Source organism: Schistocerca piceifrons, chromosome 7 (assembly GCF_021461385.2).
Source record: "Schistocerca piceifrons isolate TAMUIC-IGC-003096 chromosome 7, iqSchPice1.1, whole genome shotgun sequence".
In the NCBI taxonomy this organism is placed as follows: Eukaryota; Metazoa; Arthropoda; class Insecta; order Orthoptera; family Acrididae; genus Schistocerca; species Schistocerca piceifrons.
This window is the reverse complement of record NC_060144.1, coordinates 390,590,381-390,603,370: the sequence shown is the minus strand read 5'-3', so window position 1 is coordinate 390,603,370 and position 12,990 is coordinate 390,590,381. Positions and strand designations below refer to the sequence as shown.

Genomic DNA, 12,990 nt, shown 5'->3' with positions numbered 1-12,990 from the left:
ACGGGAGGTCATCAGCCCCCTAGACTTCGACCTACTTAAACCTAACTAACCTAAGGACATCACACACACATCCATGCCCGAGGCAGGATTCGAAAATGCGACCGTAGTAGCAGTGCGGTTCCGGACTGAAGCGCCTAGAACCTCTCGGCTACAGCGGCCGGCGATGTGGATGTAATTACATACGCAAGAAATCAGGGAAATTCATCTGGAAGTTTTTGTGTTAGCTTTGAAGTAGCAGCCTGGAATGACAACTAAATGTAATCTTCGAAGCCAGCTCTGATGACGACAGCCTGTCGTTATACTATGTCATCATACTAGGGTGCGTGTCCCTAGACGTGCGGCCATGTGGTTGGGCCTTTCGAATCCAAGCGTAAGGACGATATAGAATTTCGATATTTGAATGGAGTGGAAAATTTTACCCCGAAAGAACAAGGCGCTGTCTCTCCTGTCTTCTGGTTGGAGGAGACGCCTGCTCTTCCTAGCAAACTCATCCTGGTGATTGATCAGTGCGCCCCCACCACATTTATTTGCTGTCTGTACGCAGACACGAGACAGTTTAAATTTTAGGAAGACCCTACTGAGGCTTGGACGAGTCGAGTCGCAGCAGTCAATCGCTACTCCGTGGTCAATGAAGTATGATGTGCTGTTTTTGTGCACACCCGTGGACAGTCATTTTTAGACCGCAGTTAGTTACGTTATGAGTCTGGATTATCTGTAACGAGTAAACTCAATAGGTAGGAGTGGTGCGGGGTTCTCGTGAATAATGATTTCGGTATCATTTCACGCAAATTCATATGGAACCGACCTTGGTCCTTAATCAGTCGCCATTTAGTTGATATATTGTGTGCTCAGTTAATTTTCATAACTCGTTTCGCTGTAAGTTATGTGCTGTCTTTCATGACTCAGTTATTAATTAACAAGGCCCACAGAGCCCAAGGGATACGTACCAGCTGCCTTTTGGGCGCCACGCGGATTGGGTGTGGAGGGGTGGCCAGACCGTAGAGCCGCTATTACTTGAACAAGTAGCTCCTCAGTCGGCTTCAGAAAAATCCTTGGCAGTACCAGAGTACCAGAAATTGAACCCAGGTCCTCTGCATGGCAGGCGTCTATGCTGTCCACTCAGCTGCGGAGAAGGACCATTTACTGGTTGAAGGAGGGGAACTTAGCTTTCGATTGCTCGGTGAGTTTGAATCTTTGTGTGTACGGAGTTGTGCATCCGTGTTGCGTTCCTTAGTCCACTTATCTCTGCTTAATAATAGTGATCGGTATTTTATTACCGTTTGCTTGTATTGAAATAAAGGCTTAGTATTTTTATGTCTGTTACGTATAAATGCAGTTTGAGGAGTACGTTCCACCTGTTAAGTAAACGTTCATTATGCAGCTACTTACTTCGTCACTCTTGGGCGCAACGTACATACCAGCACACCTTCCCTTCTTCTGTAATCCCTAACGTTAAGTATCCTGTGAGAGGAAGTTACTTGAAGTAATTGGTAAATCGTATACCCTCATTGATCGTTCTGTAATTGACTAATTAAATTTCCGTTGAACAGTTTTCTTCTAAGGATAGAAACTAGCCCCAAAACTCAATTAATACTCGTGGAACTTCAGACAGCTTGGCACTTAGGGCCAAGTAGATAATGTTAAGCTAGGTATTTGTGCAACAGTTGGCTCTCAGCTACACAGAGTCCTTGATATAAGGCGAAAGGCTGTCCAAACACGAAACAAAACAGGGGAACTTCTTTTACCTGCATTACCACACCAGCAGTACTGTGTAGTCTCCACATACAATACAAGTCAAAATTTAGATGTGCAGCAGGAAAGACATTGTCTCTTGGTGCTGGTCTCTACTTGTAAGTTTGTATGAAGTAAATTGTTTACCTCTTTACCAAAATATGTTAAAACCTAGGACATCGACGCCAACGCATTATTTATGTTCAGAAGCATAGCTAACAACGCGGAGATGCAGTAATGTCTCATTGTAAAATACAGGTTGAAGTAACTAGTATTTACCTGAAGTTACAGCCGGCTGCGGTGATCTAGCGGTTCTAGGCGCTCAGTCCGGAACCGCGAGACTGCTACGGTCGCAGGTTCGAATCCCGCCTCGGGCATGGATGTGTGTGATGTCCTTAGGTTAGTTAGGTTTAAGTAGTTCTAAGTTCTAGGGGACTGATGACCACAGATGTTAAGTCCCATAGTGCTCAGAGCCATTTGAACCTGAAGTTACTTTAGACAGTTGTCAAAAATTTAAGAGCTTGCACCTAGAAGGACAGAATTAACTGTTTTATTGAAACAGATAGCACTGGTTTCTCCCAACTTCATTAATAAACGAGACACACGAATCAGAATTGGCCGTTAAAATTGCTATACCACGAAGATGACGTGCTACAGACGCGAAATTTAACCGACAGGAAGAAGATGCTGTGATATGCAAATGATTAGCTTTTCAGAGCATTCACACAAGGCTGGCGCCGGTGGCGACACCTACAACGTGCTGACATGAGGAAAGTTTCCAACCGATTTCTCATACACAAACCGCAGCTGACCGGCGTTGCCTGGTGAAACGTTGTTGTGATGCATCGTGTAAGGAGGAGAAATACGTACCATCACGTTTCCGACTTTGATAAAAGTCAGATTGTAGACTATCACAATTGCGGTTTATCGTATCGCGACAGTACTTCTCGCATTGGTCGAGATCCAATGACTGTTCGCAGAATATGGAACAGGTGGGTACAGGAGGGTAATACGGAACGCCGTGCTGGATCCCAACGGCCTCGTATCACTAGCAGCCGAGATGACAGGAATCTTATCCGCATGGCTGTAATGGATCGTGCAGCCACGTTTCGATCCCTGAGTCAACACATGGGGACGTTTACAATAGAAAAACCATCTGCACGAACAGTTATACGACGTTTTCAGCAGCATGAACTATCAGCTCGGAAACCATGGCTGCGGCTACCCTTGAAGCTGCATCACAGACAGGAGCGCCTGCGATGGTGTACTCAACGACGAACCTCAGTGCACGAATGGCAAAACGTCTTTTTTTTCGGATGAATCCAGGTTCTGTTTACAGCATCATGATGGTCGCATCCGTGTTTGGCGATATCGCAGTGAACGCACATTGGAAGCGTGTATTCGTCATCGCCATACTGGCGAACCACCCGGCGTGATGGTATGGGGTGCCATTGGTTACACGTCTCTGTCACCTCTTGTTCGCGTTGACGGCAATTTGAACAGTGGACGTTACATTTCAGATGTGTTACGACCCTACATTTCAGCAGAATAATGCACGACCGCGTGTTGCAGGTCCTGTACGGGTCTTTCTGGATAAAGAAAATCTTCGACTGCTGCCCTGGACAGCACATTCTCCAGATCTCTCACCAATTGGAAACGTCTGGTCCATTGTGGCCGAGCAACTGGCTCGTCACAATACGCCGGTCACTACTCTTGATGAACTGTGGTATCGTGTTGAGGCTGCATGGGCAGCTGTACCTGTACACGCCATCCAAGCTCTGTTTGACTCAATAACCAGGCGTATCAAGGCCGTTATTACGGCCAGAGGTGGTCGTTCTGGATACTGATTTCTCAGGATCTATGCATTCAAATTGCGTGAAAACGTAATCACATTTCAGTTCTAGTATAATATATTTGTCCAATGAATACCCGTTTATCATCGGCATTTCTTCTTGGTGTAGCAATTTTAGTGGCCAGTAGTGTACAACGTTTTTATGTTGTAACAGAAAATCTCGATGTAACTAACTACTCGATGTGACTTTTTTGTAGATAAAACATAAGTCACAGTAGCTGGAAACTCATTGTAGACCACACGTCGTACATGATCCCAAAGACTGAAGTCAAATGGCGTCATGTCAGATGTTCATGCTGGGTATGTGCTTTTCCGCGTCCAACACTTTATCAGCGAAATAAAAGTGATTCCTATGCTGTCCGATTATACCTCACCAGACATATACCATCCGCTGTCGTTGTTGGAAAACCTGACAAAGATGATACGAGTTTTCCGTTGACCAGTTGAGAATATTTCACAAATTTACGTTCTGGTAATAAACAAGAATTTATTCACAACATTTTTTTCTTGCTGAAGAACCCACTGAGCCGGCCAGTGTGGCCGTGCGGTTCAAAGCGTTTCAGTCTGGAACCGCGCGACCGCTAAGGTCGCAGGTTCGAATCCTGCCTCGGGCATGGATGTGTGTTATGTCCTTAGGTTAGTTAGGTTTAAGTAGTTCTAAGTTCTAGGGGACTGGTGCCCTCAGATGTTATGTCCTATAGTGCTCAGAGCCATTTGAATCATTTTTGAATCCACTGAAAACTTTCTGAACGATGTTGAAAATCACTGCCCTATACGTCTTGATGTAGAGAAACGTGGAACTGGCAATATTTACATTTATGAAGCGTGTACAGAACATCTCTTTGGCTGACACCAACCTCTCTTAGTATTTGATAATGAATGACCTGCAGCCTCAAGAAGCCGCTGATACTGCTGTTCTTTTACTATTAATCTTCCTTTGTACACGTCTCATTTCGGAAAAACTACCAGTCTTACCAACTTTCAAACTCTCTCTATTAACTTTTTCTATTCATTGCTGACGTTCATCTGCGTTAGAGATAACAATAAGGTTAAAGTGATGTAGATATGCGTAGTTTCTTCGTTTTTCCAGTCACATCATTACGAAATTCTGGTAAGAAGGAAGCACGCAAATTATCAGCGTTTGTAGCAAGGACTGGCAGTTGAACTTCAGAGGAGTGGTACTTATCAAAAGAAGTGGACTTGTACCCAGGCAGAGAGCTGTTAAGTGTACCTTTTGGCGTCCTGAATTAATTTTTCGTAATTCCCCCAAATCACTTCGGGAAATGCCAGGATACTTCTTTAACACAGGCCTCTGCCTTTCCCTGTTACAATGCAAATGTGCCACTACGCCGTGTCCAGTGATACCGTCGGCCAAATCTCATATAAGTTACTCATCTCGGCCACCTTCAGTCTGCGTCGGAGGCGAGGAGTAAGAGCAATGCTCGTTATAATACAAATCTGTGATCATTCAAGACGAGCGAGTGCAATTATCGTTCTTTTCTCTGAGTTCACAATGTAACTGAACCTTGAATTTGGCCAGTGTGTACAGCGATAACGCCGTCACACTGAGAAGAAAAAGCTACGGTGTGCACATGTTATATATATTATTAGTTAATCGCTGATCATGGAAAGATGTACGGCAATGTAAAGGATGTTGGATTCTACGTCAAGACCGAGATAATGGGGTATTTGCTGTAACTACTGACAAAATTTACAATAAAAAATAACAGAGAACAAATTTCTCTAAAACAGAAATCAAATTACAAAATTATGATAATGATGGGGAAAACCAACAAAAATGTGGAAAAATATATGGATAAAGTTAAATAGGGTCTCCTCATCTGGGTAGGTCGCAAACTCAAAGTTAACGACACAAGATGCTGTAAATTCTAACGAAATTAAGCATCATAAGTTACGTGTCAGAGTGAGCAAGTGACGAGCTCCTTAGAATAAGGATCTTGCTACCATAACTGCGAAACTTAACATTCCCAAAAACCTGCAAACTTTGTGCCCACCAACTTGAAATAGTGATGGGGAGATGAGTGATACTCAAAGGTGGGTGGTGATCAAATGGCCACGAAACATAATCTCCTTCCGTAAGTCTTTAATTTAGAAAGAAGTCCTATCAGGAGGAGACGACTAAGTGCTGTTTCCACTGTGATAAACGAGAATTTAGATTATTTCATGAAAAAATGGGATTTGATGCTAAAGCATCCCACACATGACGTAAAAAAGCTTCCTTAAAGAATATGAGCTTGGTATTAGGATGCGCAGTGTCCCATCGATTGGTCGGCTTCTTCCCACCAATCACAGTGGTGTGATAACTCAATTCGTTGGGGTACACCAACCTTTGATGCCTCAACAGAACGGACCAATATGTCATGCTCAATTATTTCTGGGGATGACAATGGCGTTCATAATTAGGAGACGCACCGGATCTGCTGGCAAAAGCATGAACCGAAAAATGCCCAGCTCACAGGAGAATTTCGTCCTTCCTGGTGAGATTTACTGACTGCCTCCTGCTGACAAAGAAGACTCACAGACAACACCGGGAAAACACCGTTCAAGTGAGAAAAACACATGGCTTCCCTCCTGGCACATTTGCTCTGTAAACTCTAGATAAAATGAATTGTGAAATGGTGACAAAAATGTAACAACATCACAGTGCGATATGTGACAATAATGTCGCAGATTACACAATAGTCAGTTTTTGTACGGTGTAATTAAGCAAGCGTAAGGAACAATATTTTTTTGGAGTCTCATCTTCTGCAGTCAGTAACAGTAACTAAATAGGATACAACATGGAACTGCTCCACAAACCCAGTTCTATGAGGCGTAGGAAATGATAAGGGAGTATTATCAATTTGTGAAGAATGCCACATGCAAAATTTTTGTCACACCGATACTTATAATTTGATAAACTGGTAGCCTTTTAAACTCTGTTCTCAGAAGAGACAAAAGAAGACAAGGCTTCATGATTCACCTTTGAAAAACTGGAAGACATTTAAGGAAATAAGTAGGTATGAGTCAGTCAACTTACACCAACACACGTTTAACGTGATGTCTTCCACGGTAAAATAAGAAAAATTGAGTGATTGGGTGGTGTAGCAACACTCATTTTTCCTCTTTTCCCTCAAGATAATGGAATTATAGTGCCTAATACAATACTGACGTACTACAAAGCCCTGTCAAACACTGAATTTTGTTTAATCACAACCCTTAGCTATTCAAAAGAGTGATTACATCTACACATCAATAAAATCCATAGAAAACTAAATGCCAAAAGAGAGTTAGACACTCACGGGGAACGTGTATGTTGTTGCAGCGTCGGGAATCCTGTGGAACGACGCTTATGCTGCAGACGTAAGAGAGAACTTCACAGAGCTGGTGGGATCCCAGCTACAGTTGCCAACAGTGGAGGAGCAGACCGACGCGGCTGTAAAGCTCGAGAACTTCTACTTCGGAGATGAAGGATTCTCCATAGACAATACTCAAGCCGTTTACGACGTAAGTACTGCCTCACTATAGCTCTTATCTCATTTCCAGAATAGGTGCTGCGGAAATGACAAACAGGTACGCATTTAGGACATAAAATAAGTAAAAATTCTTTGTTTCTAACATTTTAGTAGCATTCCGCTTTTGAAGGAATTTTTACTGAAGCTTTAGTTCTTACAATGGGTTTCCGAACTGATTCACACCCTTATTAACTCGCTGTTATTGAGTAGTGGATTATAGCCTAAATTAATATTTTCACGGGAGTTGTTTCATATCAAACCCAATGAAACTAATTAGGGTGTCAGCTAGCAATAATCGGTACATATTTTGTTCTTAAGGTTCTATATACATAATGGCTAAACAGCATGAATGAAGCAGTTACTCCCTTCGTCTGACAAAGTAATATCGGTTAACTCATCACAGGTCGCCTACAAATGTCGTCACACGCCAATATTCTTCATGTGGCACTGAATCCACAATTCTCACTGCAATTCAAATCATGGGTGGCCGGCGCGATTTTCGAGTAAAAACGGTACACAAATGAACACTTAAACACATCAACAAGTCACTCAATTAATGCCATTTAGGTATTTGCTGGAGGTCAGGCCCATGGCTTTGAGTGACACACACAGACGTTAAACAATTGTATGCGCGGTCGCCCTGCTCCCTTAACCACCAAAACTCACTTGCTCGGAGTCTCAACACTGACTACTCTGGCGCTCACGGTGGTCGACTATCGATAGTACCTACTGCGATTTGTGTGAGGCAAAGATATGGTTCAAATGGCTCTGAGCACTATGTGACTTAACTTCTGAGGTCATCAGTCGCCTAGAACTTAGAACTAATTAAACCTAACCAACCTAAGGACATCACACACATCAATGCCCGAGGCAGGATTCGAACCTGCAACCGTAGCGGTCGCTCGGTTCCAGGCTGTAGCGCCTAGAACCGCACAGCCACTCCTGCCGGCGGCAAAGATATATTTTCCTCAATACGTAAGGGGCGGCTGACCCCTTACAGAACGTTGCCGACTCTTCACGAGCTTCGTAGCTGTCCACAAGTCAGTGGTCAAGTTGCATAAGTGGCGATGAATATCTGTTTGCGTCCACCTTACACAGTCGTTATTAGCAGGTAGCTTTCCTCGATTCTAACTGTACAGGTTGGTACCAAAAAGAGAAATTATATTTTCAGGAAAAGAACGATAGCCACAGGAATTAGTCACACCAATAACCTTTTCGTGGTGACAGAACTGGCTGAGAAAACAATCTAGAACAGGAGAGAAGTAGGTAGCAAACGGGAGCAGGAATTAAATGTGTTGAAAGACCCTCTTATAAATCAAGGTAGATTTACGTTGTATCTATAAAGGTAGCAAAAGGTGTTTACTGCATTAGAGCACTTACAACATTCTGCACTGTAGAAAAAAGACATGTACCAAACCAATCGTAAACAGTGTATCACATTGGAGAAAATTTTTGAAAATTAAGATCTAATAGTACAAAAATGTATTGAGTCTGTTTATCAAATTATACATAATTTAAGAACTGGCTGCCAAACACTTCTCTCAGCATATAGTTTCAGCTAAAGAAATCATAAAAGAAAAAGTAAGGCCGACTGGGAATACATATCAATTTGAGAAACATGTGATTTGTACATAGAGTTACTGTAGTTAATTAGTTAGTCCAGTGTTTGTTCATTTCAAAGAATTGATTTATTCAAACAATAGTATTTCCAACTACCCCCCCCTCCCCCGCCACCATCACCACCCGCCCATGAACCATAGACCTCGCCGTAGGTGGGGAGGCTTGCGTGCTTCAACGATTGAGATAACTGTACCGTAGATGCAACCACAACAGAGGGCTATCTGTTTAGAGCCAGACAAACATGTGGTTCCTGAAGAGGGACAGTAGCCTTTACAGTAGTTGCAGGGGCAACAGTCGGGTGACTGAATAATCTGGTCTTGTAACATCAACCAAAACGGCCTTGCTGTGCAGGTACTGCGAACAGCTGAAAGTAATGGAAAATTAAAGCCATAATTTTTTCCGAGTGCATGCAGTTCTACTGGATGATTTAATGATGATGGCATTCTCTTCGGTAAAACATTCGCGATGTAAAATAGTCCTTCATTCGGATCGCTGCATGGGAACTACTCAGGAGGACGCCGTTATCAAGAGAAACAAAACTGGCGTCCTACGGATCGGAAAGTGGAATGCTAGATCCCTTAATCGGCAGATATGTTAGAAAACACAAAGAGGAAAATGAACTTGTTAAACTTAGATATAGTGGGAATTAATCAAGTTCGGTGGCAGGAGGAACAGGGCTTCTGGTCAGCTGAATACACGGTTTGTGTTGTTGTGGTCTGCAGTCCAGAGACTGGTTTGATGCAGCTCTCCATGCCCCTCTATCCTGTGCAAGTTTCTTTGTCTCCCAGTACCTACTGCTACCTACATCCATCTGAATCAGCTTAGTGTATTCATCTCTTAGTCCGCCTCTACGATTTTTACCGTCCACGCTGACCTCCAATACTAAATTGGTGATCCCTTGGTGCCTCAGAACATATCCTTCCAACCGATCCCTTCTTCTAGTCTAGTTGTGCCACAAACTTCTCCCCAGTTCTATTCAATACCTCCTCATCCGTTATGTGGTCTATCATCAAATCGTCAGCATTCTTCTGTAGCACTACATTTCGAAAGCTTCTATTCTCTTCATGGCTAAAATGTTTATCGTCCATGATTCACTTCCAGACTTGGCTACACCCCACACAAACACTTTCTGAAACCCCTTCTTGAAATTTAAATCTACACTCGATGTTAACAAATTTCCTTTCTTCAGAATTGCTTTCCTTGCCATCGCCAGTCTACATTTTATACCCCCTCTACTTCGACCATCATCAGTTATTTTGCTCCCCAAATAGGAAAACTCCTCTACTACTTTAAGTGTCTCATTTCCTAATCTAATTCCCGCAGCATCACGTGATTTAATTCTACTACATTCCATTATCCTCGTTTTGCTTTTGTTGATGTTCATTTTTATATCCTCCTTTCAAGACTCTGTCCATTCCGTTCAACTGCTCTTCCAAGTCCTGTGCTGTCTCCGACAGAAATACAGTGTCATCGGCAAACCTGAAAGTTATTTTTTCTTCTCCATGGATTTTAATTCCTACTCCGAAATTTTCTTTTGTTTCCTTTACTGCTTGCTCAATATACAGACTGAATAACATCGGGTATAGGCTACAACCCTGTCTCACTCCCTTCCCAACCATTGCTTCCCTTTCATGCCCCTCGACTCTTATAACTGCCATTTGGTTTCTGTGCAAATTGTAAATAGTGTTTCGCTACCTGTATTTTACCCCCACCATCTTCAGAATTTGAAAGAGAGTATTCCAGTCAACATTGTCAAACGCTTTCTCTAAGTCTACAAATGCTATAAACGTAGGTTTTCCTTTCCTTAATATATCTTCTAAGATAAATCGTAGGGTTGGTATTGCCTCACGTGTTCCAACATTTCTGTGTAATCCAACTGATCTTCCTCGAGGTCGGCTTCTACCAGTTTTTCCATTCGCATGTAAAGAATTCGTGTTAGTATTTTGCAGCCGAGACTTATTAAACTGATAGTTCGGTAATTTTGACATCTGTCAACATCTGCTTTCTTTGGGATTGGAAGTATTATACTCTTCTTGAAGTCTGAGGCTATATCACCTGTTTTCTGCATCTTGCTCACCAGATGGTAGAGTTTTGTCAGGGCTGGCTCTCCCAGGGTTATCAGTAGTTCAAATAGAATGTTGTCTACTCCAGCCGGCCGCGGTGGTCTCGCGGTTCTAGGCGCTCAGTCCGGAACTGCGCGACTGCTACGGTCGCAGGTTCGCATCCTGCCTCGGGCATGGAAGTGTGTGATGTCCTTAGGTTAGTTAGGTTTAAGTAGTTCTAAGTTCTAGGGGACTGATGTTAAGTCCTATGGTGCTCAGAGCCATTTGAACCATTTTTTGTCTACTCCAGGGGCCTTGTTTCGACTTACATCTTTCAGTGCTCTGTCAAACTCCTCATGCAGTATCATATCTGCCATTTAATTGTCATCTACATGTTCTTCCATTTGCATAATATTTTCCTCAAGTACATCGCTCTTGTATAGACCCTCTATATACTCCTTCCATCTTTCTGCTTTCCCTTCTTTGTTTAGAACTGTGTTTCCATCTGAGCTCTTGATATTCATGCTAGTGGTTCTCTTTTCTCGAAGGCCTGTTTAATTTCTCTGTTAGCAGTGATATATGCCTCTGTCTTACATTTGACCTCTAGCCATCCCTGCTTAGCGGTTTTGCACTTCCTGTCCATCTCATTTCTGAGATGTTTGTATTCCTTTTTGCCTGCTTCATTTACTGCATTTTTATATATTCTCCTTTCATCAATTAAATTCAACATTTCTTCAGTTACCCAAGGATTTCTACCAGCCTGCTGACTTCACTATTTCGTCTCTTAAAGCTACCCATTCTTCATCTACTGTATTTCTTTCCTCCATTCTTGTCAATCGTTCCTTAATGCTCTCCCTGAAACTCTCCACAATCTCTGGTTCTGTCCGTTTATCGAGGTCCCATCTCCTTAAATTCCTACCTGTTTGCAGTTTCTTCAGTTTTAATCTCCAGTTCATGACCAATAGATTGTGGTCAGAGTACACATCTTCCCCTGGAAATGTCTCACAATTTAAAACCTGGTTCCTTAATTTCTGTCTTACCATTATATAATCTACGTGAAACCTTTCAGTATTTCCAGTCTTCTTCCATCTACGCAACCTTCTTTCATGATACCTGAACCAAGTGTTAGCTATGATTAAGTAATGCTCTGTGCAAAATTCTGCTAGGCGGCTTCCTCTTTCAGTCAGGAAGAGAAGGAGAAGTGAGTAGGTGAATATGGACTAGGGGAAAGAAATGAAAGAAGAAGCCACCTAGTAGAATTTTGCACAGAGCATAATTCAATCATTTGGTTTAAGAAGCATGAGAGAAGTTTGTATACACGGAAGAGACGCCGAGACTCCAGAAGGTTTTAGATTGACTAAATAATGTTTAGACAGCGATTCAGGAACCAGATTTTAAATTGGAAAACATTTCCAGAGGTAGATGTGGACTCTGACCACAGTTAATTGGTTATGAATTGCAGATTAAAACTGAAGAATCTGCAAAAAGGCAGGAATTTTAGCAGATGGGGGACACGGATACACTGAAAGAACCAGAGGTTGCAGAGGGTCTCAGAGAGAGCATTAGGACACTATTGACATGAACAGAGGAAGGGATACAGTAGAAGAAGAAACGGTGGCTCCGAGAGTATAGTAATGGCAACAGAGAATCAAGTAGGCAACAACAACAAGACGATGGCTAGTAATCCTTAGGTAACACTATAGATATTGAATTTCACCGGCGAAAGGACAAAATACAAAAATTCAATAAATGGAGCGGCGAAAGGTAATACAAACGTCTGAAAATGAGATCCACAGGAACTGAAAAATTCGTAAGCGAGTTTGGCTAGAGGAGAAATGTAGGGATGTAAGGGTAAGATAGATATTGCTTACAGAAAAATTAAAGTGACTTCTGGAGAAAACAGAACCACTTGTATGAATATCAAGAGTTCAGCTGGAAAACCATTCCTATGCAAAGAAGGGAAAGCAGAAAAGTGGAATGAGTATATGGAAGGTCTATACAAGGGATATATAATTGAGGGCGTTATTGTGGAAATGGAAGAGAACGTAGAGGAAAATGAGAATGGAGGTACGATACTGCGTGAAGAATTCGGAAAATCACTGAAAGAGTTTACTTGAAACAGGGCCCCTAGAGTAGACAACATTCCGTCAAAGCTACTGACAACCTTGGGAGAACCAGCCTTGACAAAACACTTCTGTCTGGTGAGCAAGATTTATGAGACAGGCTAAAT

The 12,990-nt window shown here is 42.4% G+C and overlaps 1 protein-coding gene across 1 annotated transcript in view; it reads left to right on the top strand.

Annotated features, from left to right (window-relative positions):
* The window catches only part of LOC124805729 (juvenile hormone esterase-like), a 126,483-nt gene that overhangs the window by 77,377 nt on the left and 36,116 nt on the right, over positions 1-12,990 (top strand). Inside the window, exon 7 of the mRNA XM_047266300.1 lies at positions 6,909-7,090. Within this exon, the coding sequence (XP_047122256.1) occupies positions 6,909-7,090 (182 nt within the window). The remainder of the gene's footprint in view (positions 1-6,908; positions 7,091-12,990) is intronic.